Source organism: Rhinopithecus roxellana, chromosome 13, assembly GCF_007565055.1.
Source record: "Rhinopithecus roxellana isolate Shanxi Qingling chromosome 13, ASM756505v1, whole genome shotgun sequence".
NCBI lineage: Eukaryota > Metazoa > Chordata > Mammalia > Primates > Cercopithecidae > Rhinopithecus > Rhinopithecus roxellana.
This window is the reverse complement of record NC_044561.1, coordinates 99,779,837-99,798,053: the sequence shown is the minus strand read 5'-3', so window position 1 is coordinate 99,798,053 and position 18,217 is coordinate 99,779,837. Positions and strand designations below refer to the sequence as shown.

General features: G+C 53.7%; 1 protein-coding gene across 3 annotated transcripts; it reads left to right on the top strand.

The window, feature by feature from the left end:
* The first annotated feature begins 2,050 nt into the window (after positions 1-2,050).
* CDC25B (cell division cycle 25B) lies at positions 2,051-12,495 on the top strand. 3 transcript variants are annotated; one of them, XM_030915919.1, is made up of 17 exons: positions 2,053-2,196; positions 2,318-3,049; positions 3,932-4,059; positions 4,717-4,768; positions 6,633-6,674; positions 6,811-6,847; positions 7,089-7,211; positions 7,316-7,438; positions 7,599-7,733; positions 8,067-8,147; positions 8,269-8,445; positions 8,626-8,721; positions 9,257-9,319; positions 9,482-9,580; positions 9,778-9,911; positions 10,943-11,054; positions 11,194-12,495. In XM_030915919.1, exons 2-17 carry the CDS (start codon positions 2,850-2,852, stop codon positions 11,332-11,334), a joined length of 1,743 nt encoding a protein of 580 aa, XP_030771779.1. In that variant the 5' UTR covers positions 2,053-2,196; positions 2,318-2,849; the 3' UTR covers positions 11,335-12,495. The 3 variants fall into 3 exon arrangements, with proteins under 3 accessions (XP_010377258.1, XP_030771779.1, XP_030771780.1); XM_030915920.1 differs by having other exon boundaries at positions 2,073-2,196; positions 2,289-3,049; XM_010378956.2 differs by having other exon boundaries at positions 2,051-3,049; positions 3,974-4,059.
* Positions 12,496-18,217: the final 5,722 nt, after the last annotated feature.

Sequence of the window (18,217 nt, the reverse complement as noted above, 5' to 3'; positions counted from 1 at the left end):
TTGTAAAGACAGGGTTTCACCATATTGCTCAAGCTGGTCTTGAATTACTAGCCTCAGGCAATTCCCCTGCATCAGACTCTGGAGTTGCTGGGATTACAGGTGTGAGCCACAGTTCCAGCACTATTGAGCCCTTTAAACATCACAGAAATTGAGATGTGCTGGGGGTGTAAAATGCATATTAGAGTTTGAAGACTTGGTATCCGAAAAAGTATGTAAAATATCTCAATAATTTTATATTGATAACATGTCGAATAATATTTTGAATACATTACATTGAATAAAATATTACAGTAATTTCATGTTTTTTATTGTTTTAAGTGTGGCTACTAGAATATTTTAAATTATGTATGTGGGCCAGGCACAATAGCTCACGCCTGTAATCCCAGCACTTTGGGAGGCCGAGATGGGTGGATCACCTGAGGTCAGGAGTTCGAGACCAGCCTGGCCAACATGGCAAAACCCTGTCTCTACTGAAAATAAAAAATTGGCTGGGAATGGTGGCGGGCACCTGTAATTCCAGCAACTCGGGAGGCTGAGGCAGGAAAATCGCTTGAACCCAGGAGGCGGAGGTTGCAGTGAGCCAAGATCATGCCACTGCCCTCAAGCCTGGGTGACATGGTGAGACTCCATCTCAAACAAACAAACAAACAAACCCAGAACCCCTCTATGGTCTTGCCCACCTGCCCACTCACCAGCCCAGAGGTGACCTGACTGGGATTTCAAGGGATTCAACAGTATAATGCCCACCCTGCATTGTTGCCCTGTATGTTGGCTGGGTGGGGGGATACCTGCTGTGTTTATTTTGAAAATGCAAATCTTGGGAGTTTTATTTCTGGTTTGGGGGCTGGGTAGCCTCACAAGGGTACTTCCCCCTTCCCTCCTGGCACTAAGGGCAGTCACATCCTCACTGGAAGTAGTGGCTGGAGGTCCAGGGCATGACCCCTGACCCAGGGAGGATGAACCGGAAATTCAGTCTTGCAGAGCCCTCTGCACAGCACAGGAACTGGGCAAAATGTGGAGAAAAGGAAAGGTCACAGTTCCCACGTTGGCCACCCCTCTCAGGTGGGGCTGGGGTCTTCCCCTCCCCTTCACATGCATTGGCCCACCCAGCCCCCCATCACCAGGCCCTCCCTTTTGCCACCCCAAAAAATTTGGGTCCGGGTGGCTGGGACTTCACGCGAAGGGGCACTCCTGCCTTGCTGAACTGCAGTCCGCTCCCCCACCCCCGCCCCACTGCCCGCCCAGCCAGAGGCCACTTCTAACCTGGAGAGATGGTATGCTATAGGAAAGCTGCTTACTACCCACTGGCTTTTCAGTGCAGCCTTCAGGCCTCTTGTTCCAGGAGGCCTGGAAAACGGGCGGGGCTGGAAGGCATTTAGATAATTGGAAGATGGGCCGGGCGCTGTGGCTCATGCCTGTAATCCCAGCACTTTGGGAGACCTAGACAGGTGGATCACGAGGTCAGGAGTTCGAGACCAGCCTGACCAATCTGGTGAAACCCCGTCTTTACTAAAAATACAAAAATTAGTCAGGTGTGGTGGCATGCGCCTGTAGTCCCAGCTATTCGGGAGGCTGAGGCAGAAGAATCGCTTGAACCCGGGAGGCGGAGCTTGCAGTGAGCAGAGAACACCGCTTCACTCCAGCCGGGTTGACAGAGCGAGACACCATCTCAAAAAAAAAAAAAAAAAAAAAACAGAAAAAGAAAAAGATAATTGGAAGATGGTTAGCTTAAATGACAAATTCAGCCTCTCTGGTCTGGTCATCAAAGAAACACCAATTAAATAATATGGTACCATTGCTACCAAGTTAGCTAAGTCATCAATGGGCGTGATACTTAATTCACTTCTCTGGTTGCTGACACCCTCCTCGACCCCCCAGTCGCGGAAATCCATGCCTAGTTCCACCGTTCAGAGCCTCTACCGGGGCTGCCGCGAAAATTGGACCGGTTGGGGTAACATCTAACCTGGGGTCCCCCGAAAGCGCCCGTGAGTTCCGCTTGGGGGCCCCACTGCCCTCCCACCTCCTAAGCTGGGCGCTCCGCCTGCGAATGACGTTTTGCTGCTGCTCAGCGCAGCCACTCGCGGGGGCGGGGAGGCTGCGGGCTCAGAGGCGCCTGGAGCAAGCGAATCTTAGCCCACCGCCTGCCCAACCGCGTGACCTTGAACAAGTTAATGAACTTCACGCCTCAACGTCCAGGTCTGTAAAATGGGGTATCTAACGCAGACCGCACAGCCCAGCTGGGTTTAGCAAACTTCCGGGAGCCGGTTGGAGCCTCTCCCCGTCCCTAGCGGTGATACCAGGTGACGATATGCCGCAGGGGGTCCTTGGAGGTCACCCTAGGGCGTTGCTGCTGCCTTTGGGAGTGTGGAGCTCCAAATCATGTCGCGACAGGAGGATTTCGGGAGGCCTGGATCCTCGCGCCAGGGGGATGTGCGAGGGTATGGGATGAATCCTAATTCCTCCGACCCACCCAAAGCCTAGATATCCAGCCTCGGCGCCTCTCGCCCTGAGGGCCCCGCCCTCAATCCCGCCCTCCTCTAACCCGCTACCCCATTGGTGGCGTCCGGCGGCGCGGTCGCTGTTATTTTTCGAATATATAAGGAGGTGGAAGTGGCAGCTGCAACTAGAGGCTTCCCAGGCTGGTTCCTGAGCCCCGCGTCCCTCGCCCCCCGCCCTCCCCGCATCCCTCTCCTCCCTCGCGCCTGGCCCTGTGGCTCTTCCTCCCTTCCTCCCTTCCCCCCTCCACCCCCTCCGCGCCCGCTGCCTCCCTCGGCCCAGCCAGCTGTGCCGGCGTTTGTTGGCTGCCTTGCGCCCGGCCCTCCAGCCAGCTTTCTGCCGGCCCCGCCGCGATGGAGGTGCCCCAGCCGGAGCCTGCGCCAGGCTCGGCTCTCAGTCCAGCATGCGTGCGCGGTGGCGCCCAGCGTCCCGGCCACTTCCCGGGCCTCCTGCTGGGATCTCATGGCCTCCTGGTGTCTCCGGTGCGCGCGACCGCTTCCTCGCCGGTCACCACCCTCACCCAGACCATGCACGACCTCGCCGGGCTCGGCAGGTAGGACACCCCAAGGAGGCTGGATATAGGGGTGAGAGGCCCGGTCTGGAGTCCTGGGCCTCCTGGAGAACCGGGCATGGTAGTCGAATCCAGGAGGTGGAGTCCCGGGGAGGCATCCTGGGCAGTGGAGAGGTACACCCTTGTCCCTTCATAGGGGCCCAGGACATGGGAGGTGAGACCTGGGCTGTGCCCCCCACACCCTCCAGGTGACCTGCTCTCAGTCTACACAAGCCTCTCCAAGTCTTTCCCCTCACTCCCTCCTCCCTCATTGTGCCTCCACCATGCTGCCTCCCTAATCTCTGCCCAGATAGCCACCATTTTGCTCCAGGATGGGATTCCCAAGCCTGGAGAGGGAACTTGAGGGTGGCAGAGCTGTGGGGCACTCACACATCCATGCCCCTGCTCCCTCCACCCCAATTCTGCCCCCAGAATTAAGCCAATTAATTAAACACTGATCCTGCTCCCTAAGTGCAAGGGGAGAGCTGGGTTGTTCCAGTAGGAGAACCTGGTCTTGGTCCATCCTTCAGGAAGGATCCTGGAAAGGTGGGGGTCTGACAGTTTAGGGGAAGGCTCTCTGGGGCGTCTCGGCTAGACCACCAACCCCTAGGCTGGTCTCCATCCAGGCCACCTTGCTCACACCCTGGGCTCACCTTCCCCTGCACCTGGGAGGACCTTTCTTAACCAGTCAACAAAGAGAAGCCCCTTTAGGGCCTCTGTAGAATGAACCTGCCTTGAGCTGAGAAGAGGGCCAGCCCTCAGGGCCATTGCTTTCCTGGTGTAGTGTTTCGCTCAGTTCTTTTCTCAGTGAGGGAGTGGGAACGTGGGCTAGCGAGGCCTTGAACCCCACCTTTCTCCTTTCCCGGGTCCCTGCTCCTTTCCCAGCGAAACCCCAAAGAGTCAGGTAGGGACCCTGCTCTTCCGCAGCCACAGCCGCCTGACGCGCCTATCCCTGTCTCGACGGGCATCTGAATCCTCCCTGTCATCTGAATCCTCCGAATCTTCTGATGCAGGTGAGGCCCAGGGGAGCCTGGGGAGATCTGCCAGTGCCAGGAGAGTTTGCGGGGGCTGCCTGGGCCTCCCGATTTCCCTGCCGATCAGACTAACATCCTCCCCACATCTGGTGGGCCCAGGAGCGTTTCCCCCACCCTCCACAGAGATGGGAGGAAGACACACCTCATGTGGGGCTCACCACACCCAGTGTGGACTGGCTGAGTGGATGAGAGGGTGGGGCCCTCTACGCTAGATGAGATCTTACCTATGTAAAACCACACACCAAAGTTCCTAAACCACAGCCCTACCTGGGAAGCACCCAGGGCTGAGTTGTTCTTGAGAACATTCTTAGTCTATAACCCCTTCTTTAAAAATCTGTTGTCTCTTCTAGAACAAATTGTTTGAAATCAGTTCAAGAAAAATGCTTAGCGAGCACTGTGGTTTAAAGACACATATAAAGGAATTTCCATAGTAAACAGGGAGTGGTGTCCTGTACCATTTGGGAGATGATGTGTTAGCTCTCAGGGTCCATGATTGGGTTTTTGTTTCATTTTCTAATGTGCCAAAGTCCAAACTAGAAACTTTTCTTTTTCTTTTTTTTTTCTTATTGGGACATGGTTGGGGAAAGTATACAGAAAGTGCCACTACTTTCAAACCAAGGTGCTCTGTCCCCTCAGGTCTCTGCATGGATTCCCCCAGCCCTGTGGACCGCCAGATGGCAGAGCAGACGTGAGTAGAGAAGGGAATGTCTACTACCAAGCAGTCAGCACCTGCCTTTAAGAATCCTAGTTCTAGCATAAACTCACCGGGGAGGTCTGGGAAAACAGGCAGACCATGGGGTGGCTTCAGGATCCCCATGGCCGGGGGGCTCACTGACCTTCTCAGGCCTTGGGATTCTGCTCCCTGTCTCAGAGAAGGATCTGCTCTCATGGGAGCCAACCAAGAGTGGGCTCAGGGCCAGGGATGGTGGGGACAGTGGCCACTGGGAGAGCAGATACTAGACTACAGCCCATGTCTTGCAGGAATACAAGCCCAGCGTATGTCCCGTTTTTCTTTCTTGCCTATACCCATTTTTTCTGTGAAATATTACAATTTAAAAATATGATCCAGTTAATTCAAAACTTTAACTCACTCTAGGCCAAACAAAACACAGTTGCCTGCAGATTGATTTGGCTCTTGGCCAAGCAGCAACCTTTGACTTCGATGACACTTGACCCTCTGGCCAGCTCTGGTCTAGGCCCTTTGTGCAAGGGAATGGAGAGAGAGTTGGTGGGCTCTGGCCTGGACAGACACTTTCCCCTTGGCTGTGGGCATGGGTGGTGTCTTCCAGAGCACAGCTGTTCCCGTCCAGTTGTTAAAGCCCAAGCAGCTGGGCAGCTGCCAGCCATTAGTAGGGACAGCTGGGCATCCCTTGCCTGTGCTGGGGACTGTGGCTTTGGGTTTAGGGTAGTGACTTGTCTTACCTCCCATTGCCTTTGATCAGACTAGGCTGGGCTGCAGATTGGTTCACAAACAGGAAATGGGGAGAGGATTGGGTGGGGTCGGGGACTGCAGGTTGGTTTTGGTGGCAGCACAGAGCAGTCTTGCCCTACCCCCAAGGCCCATGTACAGGCCAATGAAATTGGTCATTCCTGATGCCAGGTCGGCTGGGCACAGCAGGCCCCCCGGGGGGGCATCCCCCTCATACTTTATCCCTGAGTGGTTCCCTGCCCCACACCTGCTTTGACAGTTATACAGAATTTCTCAGAAAGAAGCTGTGTGTGTGTGTATGTGTGTGTGTGTGTGTGTATGTGTGTGTGCGTGTGTGTGTGTATAGATGCACAAAAGCTCTGCGTGGCAGGTGGTCTCCTGTAACACAGTTGTGGGCTGGGGCCTCAGAGGGAACATGTGTTGGAATCCCTTGCCTGCTGCCTCTTCTAAGGCAGAAGGAGGGGGTGGGACAGAGGCTGGTCCTGGAAAATTCCGTAGGAGGGAGGAGAGGATGTGGCCCTGCACATTTGTCACTAGGGGGTCTGCTGTATCAGACTGGAGCTGATTGGGGGAGCCCTAGAGCAGGCCCCAGTCCTGGGAAGACTGGGAGCCAGGCCAGCTCCTCACAAGGGAGAGGAAGCCTCGCCTTGTTGTCCAGGCCCTGTAGACACCCACATTGCTGGGTGCCCCTGGCCTATCACCATAGGATGGATGGATGCCTTTCCTGGCAGCCATATGGCCCCGCTGAAGTGATTTGCATACAGGTGGAAGGCCTGGTGCAGGCTGGCGAGACTGTTGCCTTGGTGACGCCTCCCTGACCCTGTGACCTGCCCCAGCTGTCTCTGTCACTGCCATTCTCTGGGCTTTCTTTCATTCAGGGCAGCCTTTAAAATTCTAGGCTGTCTCTTATCTCCCCCCTCCCCAGTACCTGGGCCCCCTGATGGTTGGGCGTTCTTCCTACCCAACCCCTTCCACTGGCTTGAGCCCTGGCCCTTGTCTTTGCCTTTATTCCTCCCTGGACTGGAGATCTGGTGCTGGGAACTGGGGGACTGGGGGCCTAGTGCTGGGGTGGGTGATGGGTGTGAAGGGAGGATAGGTTACATGGGACCCTTCTCTGTCCTAGGTTTGAACAGGCCATCCAGGCAGCCAGCCGGGTCATTCGAAAGTAAGTGTTCCCAGGCCTCTTCCATCTACCACGGGCTTTCCCCTAGGACGTATAGGGCTCCGGAAGGGCATGGTACATGCTCTCGGTCCCTGCCCTGCCTCTCCCAGCTCTCACCTGTCCCCATTTCCTCCTGTAGAGAGCAGTTTGCCATCAGACGCTTCCAGTCTATGCCGGTGAGTGTCTTTGAGGCCTGACTGAGGCTTAGACATGCTGGCCAGGCATGGGGTAGATGAGCAGGAGGCATCTAGGGATCACCTCCCAGCTGGGTGTCCCAGGCAGGCTGTGGGAGATGGGGTTTCAGAGGTAGATAGGTAAGTGGGAGGAGCTGGAGGAGAGGTGGAGAAGGTAGGGCCTGGGCTGGTGCCGGAGTAATGCAGCCTTCATTCCTCTGCCTGCCGCCCTGCCTGGCTCTAGGTGAGGCTGCTGGGTCAAAGCCCCGTGCTTCGGAACATCACCAACTTCCAGGCGCCCGATGGCCAGAGGAAGAGCGAGGCGGGCAGTGGAGCTGCCAGCAGCTCTGGGGAAGACAAGGAGAACGTGCGCTTCTGGAAGACTTGGATGGGAGTTCTCCAGGGAGAGGAGGGGCATGCTGGGGTGGTTTCGTGGCATGTGAGGACCCTCCTTTCCCATCTTGGCTGCAGGATGGGTTTGTCTTCAAGATGCCATGGAAGCCCACACATCCCAGCTCCACGCATGCTCTGGCAGAGTGGGCCAGCCGCAGGGAAGCCTTTGCCCAGAGGCCCAGCTCGGCCCCCGACCTGATGGTACATCTAGAGAGCTGACCCCTGGCCGGGGCCTGGGGAGGCAGCCTGAGGGAAGAGGAGGGTGGCCCTGAGCCCCCAGGCACTGGGAACTTTTCCTCAGGATGATGGGGGCGGGAACTGTCCCCACCTCTAAGTCTGTGTCTGCCTGTCATGTGGACAGTGTCTCAGTCCTGAGCAGAAGATGGAAGTGGAGGAGCTCAGCCCCGTGGCCCGAGGTCGCTTCTCTCTCACCCCTGCAGAGGGGGATACTGAGGAAGATGATGGATTTGTGGATATCCTAGAGAGTGACTTAAAGGTAAACAGCCTTGGCCCACCAGGCCCCTACCTCCCCATCTCTGGGTTCACCCAAAAGAAGAGAGCTCTGAGCCCCTGTGGCAGGACCGTGACCTCGTTCCAGTGTCAGAAGAAGAATTTGAGGTAACTGAGTAACAGCCTAACCTCTGGCCAATCAGAGAAGAGCAGGTGGCTGGTGCCACAGTGGAGGGGAGGTTGCGGAGGTGGGGCAGCTTCTCACCCCAACCTGGGGTTTGCCAGGGAAACAGGGAAGGCTGTGCTGGAGGATTCCGGGACTGGAGGGGTTTGGCCTATGCCTGTGGGTGTGACCCTATCCTTGCTAATCCGGCCTCAGGATGATGATGCAGTTCCCCCAGGCATGGAGAGTCTCATTAGCGCCCCACTGGTCAAGACCTTGGAAAAGGAAGAGGAACAGGTGGGCCTCTGGGGTGGCCCCCTCCGAATTTGGAGGCATGGGGTCCATCCTACCCTCCAGTGGATTTGAGGGATGGGGTGGGGCCTGGACACTCTGATCCCTAACCTGCTATCTCCACCAGGACCTCGTCATGTACAGCAAGTGCCAGCGGCTCTTCCGCTCTCCATCCATGCCCTGCAGCGTGATCCGGCCCATCCTTAAGAGGCTGGAGCGGCCCCAGGACAGGGACACACCCGTGCAGAATAAGCGGAGGCGGAGCGTGACCCCTCCTGAGGAGCAGCAGGAGCCTGAGGAACCTGTGAGTGCCTTCCTCCTGGAGCCCACTTTTGCATGCACCTCGGCAGCCACTCCCTTGGCTAAGTTTGTGGCAGAGGGCAGGTGGCAGCCTGGGCATGGCAGAGAAAGGGGGTACCAGCCAGACAGGGCATTGAGGGGCAGCCCCACCCTGACCCTGGCCTCCATCTGACTCACTTTCCAGAAAGTCCGCGTCCTCCGCTCAAAATCACTGTGTCACGATGAGATTGAGAACCTCCTGGACAGTGACCACCGAGAGCTGATTGGAGATTACTCTAAGGTACCTGCAGCAGCGAAGGGCCCCTTGGGGGCTTGACCTTTTACTGACTAGGGGTCCTCTAGCCTAGGGGCTGCTTGGGTTTCTCCCTCTCCCCAGAGCTCCCCTTTTCTTTGTCCTTTGTATCTTTTCATCTTTTGTTCTCATATAGACTCCTCCCTCTGGCCCTCCTTGTCTCCTGACTCCACCTCAAGTCAGTTCAGGCATCTGTTGCGTCTTCATCTTATTTCCAAGCTCATAGCTAGCTTGGAACCCCGTCATGCCTCACCTTCGGGCTTGGCAGAGGGTAGGGAGCAGAGTGTGGAGTTCATCTCTTCCACTTCCCTTTTTCATTTCCCTTTCCCCTTGGAAGGTTGTTCCCTGGGTGTCAGACCCAAGAGACCCTCTCAGTTGCTATGGGACCCAGAGCTGAATTTGAAGGCCAAAGCAGGTGTGGACCTCTGAGTTTGGGAATGAAACTTCATTCTTTCCAGGCTCCTGGTCTTACCAATTTAACTTTTTCCTCTCTCCCGCATCCCTTCCCTTCCCTTCCCTTCAGGCCTTCCTCCTACAGACAGTAGACGGAAAGCATCAAGACCTCAAGTACATCTCACCAGAAACGGTAAACAGCGTTGCGCCATTTTCTAGGCACATTTGGGACTGTAGCTCCGTTGTTGACCTTCCCTGGGGACAGGCTGTATGGAACTATGCCAGAGGACAGGCTAGGGCCACCTGCTGGCTGCCAGCCTGACCTTCTGGAACCAACCCCCATGACCTCCTACAGATGGTGGCTCTGTTGACGGGCAAGTTCAGCAACATCGTGGATAAGTTTGTGATTGTGGACTGCAGATACCCCTATGAGTATGAAGGCGGGCACATCAAGGTAAGGTGGGGCAATGGGGAGAGGCCCTGAAGATCCCACCTGCTTTAGGTCCTTGCTCTACCAAGAGCAAGAATGGGTGGAGGATGGGTGCCCCCTCTCGTGGGGAGGGTTCCTACCAAGAGAAGGACAGGGACTGCAGGGGGAGGGGCCTGCTTCCTGGGCCCAGGGCTGTGCCTGACCTCTGGCTCCTCTGACAGACTGCGGTGAACTTGCCCCTGGAACGCGACGCCGAGAGCTTCCTGCTGCAGAGCCCCATCACACCCTGTAGCCTGGACAAGAGAGTCATCCTCATTTTCCACTGTGAATTCTCATCTGAGCGTGGGCCCCGCATGTGAGTCCCAGCTCTGCCCAGCCAGCTAGTGTCTGCCCCGGCCTTTCCTGCCCAGGCTTGCAGGTGCTGGCACCATTGCGATGGCCAGGGGTGCAAGTCCAGGTTCTGCTCTGTCCCATCTGATGGCCTAGAGCTGACCTCAGTCCCGCTTCACTGCGCATGGTATCCACCTCCCATCTCCCTCACTGTCCTGCCTATGTAAACCTCATGTCCACCCCCCATCCATTGCTGCCACCCTCAGAAAATCTAGTTCCAAGTCTCTAGCAGTGTCTTTCTCAAAATCTAAGGGCCCCATGTCAGTCCCCAGTGACACTGACCCTCCCCATGTTCAGTGCTGTTAGGTCTCCATTGGAACCTCCTCCACTGGCATCCACAGCACCTGGGCCCTCCCTGGCTGAGCTCCTTCTGTCCCTATTCCTGTTCTGCCTGGCCATCTGTCCTCCCACCCCTGCCTCCTTCTGGGTTGCCACTGGACCATCAGACTGCTAGTGACTCCCCAGTCTGGCCTCACCCATGTGGTGGGAATCTGTACCCAGATGCCCCTTACAGAGTCACATCCCTGTGGCCCTCCCATCTTCTCCAGGCATCCCAGCATGTGGCACCCACCTCCACCCGGGCACCAGGCCTGGGCACTGGCTTCAGTCTTGGGTCCTCCTCCTCCCTTCTTCCCACCGCTAATCCTCACTGGGTCTTGTCCAGGAGTGGCCTGAATGGGTCCCTTGAATTTGGCCCACTTGTCTCCTCTCCTGCTTCTCCTTTCCTGGTCCAGGCACAGATATCTCTAACAAAGATGGTGCAACTTCTTTCTAGAAACAGATCTCATCCCCTTGATTTTACCTCCTTCCTTCCACCTCCCCACCCTCTTCTGTAGCCAGACTAATCTAAAAAGTGTTCTTTTGGTTACATTCCTGTGCTCAAAGCCTTCTGTGGCTCCCCAAGGCCCTCAAAGGAGGGGACGTGGGGAATAGGTCCCATGATGTACAAGCCACTGCATGTCCCGTTCTGACCACACCCTGCCCATGATGCCTCAGGTGCCGTTTCATCAGGGAACGAGACCGTGCTGTTAACGACTACCCCAGCCTCTACTACCCCGAGATGTATATCCTGAAAGGCGGCTACAAGGAGTTCTTCCCTCAGCACCCGGTAGCGTGGGTGGGGAAGGCCACAGTCTTCGTGTGAGGGTTGGCTTGGCCAGGCTGGAGCCGTGGGAGGGGGATGGGAGGGTTAGGTCCCTGTCAAACTTACCCATTCCACTGCATTGAACCCTCCTATCCTGCCCTAGAACTTCTGTGAACCCCAGGACTACCGGCCCATGAACCACGAGGCTTTCAAGGATGAGCTGAAGACCTTCCGCCTCAAGACTCGCAGCTGGGCTGGGGAGCGGAGCCGGCGGGAACTCTGTAGCCGGCTGCAGGACCAGTGAGGGCCTGCATCAGTCCTGCTACCTCCCTTGCCTTTCCAGGCCTGAAGCCAGCTGCCCTATGGGCCTGCTGGGCTGAGGGCCTGCTGGAGGCCTCAGGTGCTGTCCATGGGAAGGATGGTGTGGGTGTCCTGCCTGTCTGCCCCAGCCCCGATTCCCCTGTGTCATCCCATCATTTTCCATATCCTGGTGCCCCCCACCCCTGGAAGAGCCCAGTCTGTTGAGTTAGTTAAGTTGGGTTAATACCAGCTTAAAGGCAGTATTTTGTGTCCTCAAGGAGCTTCTTGTTTCCTTGTTAGGGTTAACCCCTCATCTTCCTGTGTCCTGAAAAGCTCCTTTATGTGTGTGTCAGCGGAGGCTGGGGGAGAGCCATGGTCCCCGAGGATGGGTCAGAGCTAAACTCCTTCCTGGCCTGGGAGTCAGCACTCTGCCCTTACTTCCTGGGCCAGGACTGCCCCTAACCTCTGTAGGAACCGTGGTATGTCTGCCATGTTGCCCCTTTCTCTTTTCCTCTTTTTCCTGTCCCACCATACAAGCACCTCCAGCCTGAACAGAAGCTCTTACTCTTTCCTATTTCAGTGTTACCTGTGTGCTTGGTCTGTTTGACTTTATACCCATCTCAGGACATTTCCGTAGACTATTTAGGTTCCCCTGTCAAATATCAGTTACCCACTCAGTCCCAGTTTTGTTGCCCCAGAAAGGGATGTTATTATCCTTGGGGGCTCCCAGGGCAAGGGCTAAGGCCTGAATCGTGAGCCTGCTGGAAGCCCAGCCCCTACTGCTGTGAACCCTGGGGCCTGACTGGTCAGAACTTGCTGCTGTCTTGTTGCGGATGGATGGAAGGTTGGATGGATGGGTGGATGGCCGTAGATGGCCGTGGATGCACAGTGCCTTGCACACCCAAACCAGGTGGAAGCATTTTGGTGAGCATGACAGCCTGCAGCAGGAATATGTGTGTGTCTATTTGTGTGGACAGAAATCTTTACACTTAGGGTTTGGATCTATTCAAGAGGAAATATTCAAGTCACAGAAGCAGCTAAACCAAGGACTCAGCACCCTCTGGATTCTGAATCTCAAGATGGGGGCAGGGCTGTGCTTGAAGGCCCTGCTGAGTCATCTGTTAGGGCCTTGGTTCAATAAAGCACTGAGCAAGTTGAGAAACCAGCATTGTGTCCTGTGGCGCCCTGGGCAAGACCCTAGCACCCCACCGATGGCAGGATTGGGGTAGGGGACAGGTCAGCAGAGGCTGGAAGAGTTGCTGGAGAGGTGCCCTCACACTCTTGTCCCCTCTTCTCCCAATGTCTTCCATCTCTCGGGTGATAACTCCTACCAGGACTTTGGGTTCAATCCCTCCTTCCCCTCACCTGGCCTCCCAAGCACTTCTAGGCTTGCCCTTCCTAAACTTGGCACCGAAAGGCAAGAGTGACCTCATCACTCAAGGATCATTAATGGCTCCCCATTGTCCTCAGGATAAACTTAAAGAACTCCTGGCAGCCAGGCATAGTGACTCACGCCTGTAATCCCAGCACTTTGGGAGGCTGAGGTGGGCGGATCACAAAGTCAGGAGTTCGAGACCAGCCTGGCCAATATGGTGAAACCCCAGCTCTACTAAAAATACAAAGATTAGCAAGGTGTGGTGGCACGTACCTGTAGTCCCAGCTACTTGGGAGGCTGAGGCAGAAGAATCTCTTGAACCCGGGAGGCAGAGGTTGCAGTGAGCTGAGATTGTGCCACTGCACTCCAGCCTGGGCAACAGAACGAGATTCCATCTCAAAAAAAAAAAAAAAGAACTCCTGGCATGGCCTTTTAAGATTTGGGCTCTTGCCAACCTCATTCTCTCAAGAAAGTGGGAAAGAGCCAATCTGGGAGCACAGGCCAAACCCAGATCTCTGAGGAAATTCTCCCCGAATACCACTGCAGGTGACCCTCCCCCCAGCACCACCCACACAAATAGGACCTGTGCGATGGGAGGGACTCCTTTGCATCTGTATAAATAAGATGCTGTCTTTGATACAGAGTGCACACACATGTCAGGCGTGCTTACCACTTTCTGGGACAGTTCATCTATGTTGTGAAGTAGGTGATGCAATGATTATTCACCCCATTTTGCAGATGGGAAAATGGAGGCTATTTCCTATCAGAGCAGAAAAAGGGGACTCGAGATCCCCATGCTGAGTCTAAAGGACACCTACCCTATCTCTAGCTTGTTCTCCCAAGTTTCTTATGCCCAAGAGCTTGGTCTTCACTCCTGGTTCAGAGCCCTCTGCAAGGACACAATAGGTGAGAGTTATTGGGGTGTGGTTTTGGTCTTGAGGCTGGGCTGTGCTCAGGGAGGGAAGGGACCTCAAGGCTTCAGAAGTCCCCCCCACCTAGTAGGCAGCGATAGAAGGGCGAACGTTTATTTGGTGAGAGGATTTGCCCCAGAAAAGGGGAAATAGTTGTGCAGACCCCTGAGAAAGGGAGATGGAGGAGGGGAGAGGATGGGCCCTGGGCACCATCATGCTGGCATGCCTGCTCCACCCTAAGTGCTTAGGGGGTCTTGTGAAGCCACTGTTCCTCCTGGTTTCACAGAGGAAAGCGGCTTCAGAAGCTCAGAGAAGGCACTCATTTGCCCCAGGTCACACAGAAGCAGCCATTTCAGCCTTCCCAGGAGTATCCCATCCCTCCTTACCTCCCACCTTAGTCCCAGAACAGCCAGGCGGGTGGGGCTGGGCAGCCTCACTTCTTCTGTGAGCATCCTCTTCCCACTCCGGGATCAGGCCATGTGGTAAGAAGCAAACATGGGCTGAGTGTCTACAATGCCCAGGCCTTGTGCCAAGTGCTGACGTCCTTAGCCACATCTGTCCCCATTGTAACTCACCATCCGAGTCTTAGCTGCAGCCATGGGATACTTAGTATGCTCTAGACACTTTTAGATATAATGTCTCCTAAGCCCACCCAGCAGGTATTCAGCTCATTTTGCAGGAGAGATGGGGGGATTGGTCAAGCCAGGAGACAGCTCTTCCCTAAGAGAAGGCTCTGGTGCTGACATCTCTGCTGAGGAGGCAGGAGCCTGGGCCTAGGGAAAGGGGGTGCTGTGGGCTTGCCTCTCAGTTTCTGACTCAGGACCCCCTCTGCCCTGGAAAGTTCAGGGAGATAGGGGCAGAGGTGTCTTGTCTCCCTTCCCCCTCAGCAAGAGAAGCTATAACTTTCTTCCTGGATGTGCTAAAGGGAAGTGGATCAGGCAGGAAGGCAGTTTAAAATCCCAGGCTGCCAGCCAGCTTTAAAAGTTGTTTAGCTTTGGCCAGGGTGGGGCAGGAATTCCAGCCTGCAGGAGTTCCGAGCAGCCACGTGCTGCCAGCTCACATGGTTAGAGAGCTGCATGGGGCTGGCATAAGCACAGAGAGCCAGTGGGGGGGAACAGTGGTGTCTGGAGGGAATGGGGAGGAATCTTCATCCACTTCAATGTCTGAATTGTTCACCCGGTAACTTTTGCCATGACAATTTTACAAATTAAGGTTTTCTTTTAAAATTGGGGAATAATCGACATTTCTTCAAGGGCACAGATCTTCAGCATGGAGCATAGACCCAAAGGACCACCACGAAGCTCAAGATGTAGGATATTTCCATCAATTCAGGAGGCTCCCTCCCAGTTACCCTCACTCCAGAGGCAACTACTATTTTGACCTCTGTCAGTAATTTAGTTTTATCTGTTCACGAGCTTCCTATAAATGAAATTATACAGTGAGTACTTTTTTGTCTGGCTTCTTTCACCCAGCACAATGATTTTGAGATTCATTATTTTGTCCTGTATAGCAGGAGTCTGTTGCTTCTTCATTGCTGCATACTATTCCACTGTATGGATATACCCCCTACTCTCTCTCTTTTTTTTTTTTTGAGATGGAGTTTCACTGGTTGCACAGGCTGGAGTGCAACAGCATGATCTCAACTCACTGCAACCTCCGCCTTCCAGGTTCAAGTGATTCTCCTGCCTCAGCCTCCTGATTAGCTGGGATTACAGGCCTCTGCCACCACACCCAGCTAATTTTTTTTTTTTTTTTTTTTTTTTTTTTTTTTTTTTGAGACAGAGTCTCACACTGTCACCTGGGCTGGAGTGACAAACCCTGTAATCCCAGCACTTTGGGAGGCCAAGGCAGGCAGATCACCTAAAGTCAGGAGTTCGAGACCAGTCTGACCAACATGGTGAATCCCTGTCTCTATTAAAAATACAAAATTAGCCGGGTATGGTGGCACATGCCTGTAATCCTAGCTACTCGTGAGGCTGAGACAGGAGAATCACCTGAACCTGGGAGGTGGAGGTTGCAGTGAGCCGAGATCACACCATTGCACTCCAGCCTGGGCAACAAGAGTGAAACTCCTTCTCAAAAAAAAAAAAAATATATATATATACACACACACACACACACACACACACACACACACACATATACATATATAATTTATTTACTTATTTTTATTTCTTTTGAGACAAGGTCTTGCTCTATTGCCTAGGCTGGAGTGTGGTGATGTGATATCAGCTCACTGCAACCTCTACCTTCCAGGCTCAAGCGATCCTCCCACCTCAGCCTCCCCAGTAGCTAGGACTATCAGTGCATGCCACCACAGCTAATATTTTTTGTATTTTTTTTTTTTTTTTTTTTGAGGCGAAGTCTCGCTCTGTCGCCCGGACTGGAGTGCAGTGGCCGGATCTCAGCTCACTGCAAGCTCCGCCTCCCGGGTTTGCGCCATTCTCCCGCCTCAGCCTCCCGAGTAGCTGGGACTACAGGCGCCCGCCACCTCGCCCGGCTAGTTTTTTTTTTTTGTATTTTTAGTAGAGACGGGGTTTCACTGTGTTAGTCAGGATGGTCTCGATCTCCTGACCTCGTGATCCGCCCGTCTCGGCCTCCCAAAGTGCTGGGATTACAGGCTTGAGCCACCGCGCCCGGCCTATTTTTTGTATTTTTTAATAAAGATGAGGTTTCACCATGTTGCCCAGGGTGAATTTTTTTTTCTTTTCTTTTCTCTTTCTTTTTTCTTTTCTTTTTCTTTCTTTTTTTTTTTTTTGGAGACAGGGTCTCATTGTGTTGCTGAGGCTGGGGTGCAGTGGCACAAATGTGGCTCACTGCAGCCTTGACATTTTGGGCTCAAGTGATCCTCCCATCTTGGCCTCCCGAGTAGCTGGGACCACAGGTGCATGCCACCACACTCAACTAATTTTCCTTTTTTTGTAGAGACAGGATCTTGCCGTGCTGTCCAGGCTGTACTTGAATTCCTGAGCTCAAGCAATCCTCCTGCCATGGCCTCCCAAAGTGCTGGGATTACAGGCATGAGCCACTGCTCCTGGCTTGTTTCAAAATTAAAATGAAAAACTTACACGCAGTAAAATTAAGTCTTCCTTTTTTTTTTTTTTTTTTTTTTTTTAAGATGGAGTCTCGCTCTGTCCCCCAGGCTGGAGTGCAGTGGCTGGATCTCAGCTCACTGCAAGCTCCGCCTCTCAGGTTCACGCCATTCTCCTGCCTCAGCCTCCCGAGTAGCTGGGACTACAGGTGCCCGCCACCTCGCCCAGCTAGTTTTTTGTATATTTTAGTAGAGATAGGGTTTCACCGTGTTAGCCAGGATGGTGTTGATCTCCTGACCTCGTGATCCGCCCGTCTCGGCCTCCCAAAGTGCTGGGATTACAGGCTTGAGCCACCGCGCCTGGCCAAGTCTTCCTTTTTTTTAAGTATATGTGCTGCCAAAGTTAGTGCTAAAATTTCCCCTTTTGCGTGTACAGTTCTGTGAGTTTTGACAAATATATACAGTTGTGTAACCCCCACCACAATGTGATACAGAATATATTCATCCTACCCTTGATGTATTATTTGGGCCTGTTATGAACTGTGCTGGAAACATACCCAGGAGTGGAGTGCTGGGTTACTGTGTGTACATTTAACTTTAGTATTTTCCACACAGTTGTCCAAGGTCCTTGCACCAACTTACCTTCCTACCTACCAGAGTTCTAGTGTTCCACAGTCTAGACAAAATTGGTAAATGTTGCTGGGCATGGTAGCTCACGCCTATAATCCCAGCACTTTGGGAGGCCGAGGTGGGCAGATCATGAGGTCAGGAGGTAGAGACCATCCTGGCTAACACAGTGAAAACCCACCTCTACTAAAAATACACACACACAAAAATTAGCCAGGCGTGGTGGTGGGCGCCTGTAGTCCCAGCTACTTGGACCCAGGAGGCGGAGCTTGCAGTGAGCCGAGATTGCGCCACTGCACTCTAGCCCAGGACACAGAGTGAGACTCTGTCTCAAAAAAAAAAAAAAAAAAAAAAAAAAAAATTTGGTAAATGTTAATTTCACTCCCTTAACCAGAAAATGTGATTGCTGTATCTAGCAAAGAGATCTGTTAGCTGTCAAGTGCTGAACCCATATACCGGGATGTGGTGGTGGCAGGCATTTGGGTGTCGCAGACTCAGCCAGTTTTCTGACTCTCCTATGTTGAAAGATGAGTCTATATTATTAGTCTTAGTCTTGATTTGTTCTCAAGTCAGATTCTTAAAAAATCAAAGAGCCTCTTTGGAGTTCATTAGCTGTATATTAATTGCCTTGAGTCCTTCTGCTGACAACAGCCCACAACCATCTAGAAAACTTATGATTTCTACAAAGTCTTGATCCTGGAATGGAGCACACAGCCCTTGGTCTCCCCAGGCCATGATACTGCTGGTGGTGCAGAATGAAGTTTAGACAAGGAGGTGCATGGCCACAAGCAATCTGGAAACGATCAGAGGCCAGTTGCGTAATGATGGAGAAGCTGCTGTTTTGCAGTCACGAAAATCATGCCTGGAGACAGAATGTTCGGGGATGTGAAATTATTCACAATCTATTGTTCAAAGAAGACAGTTGATTATGGGACAGAAGGTA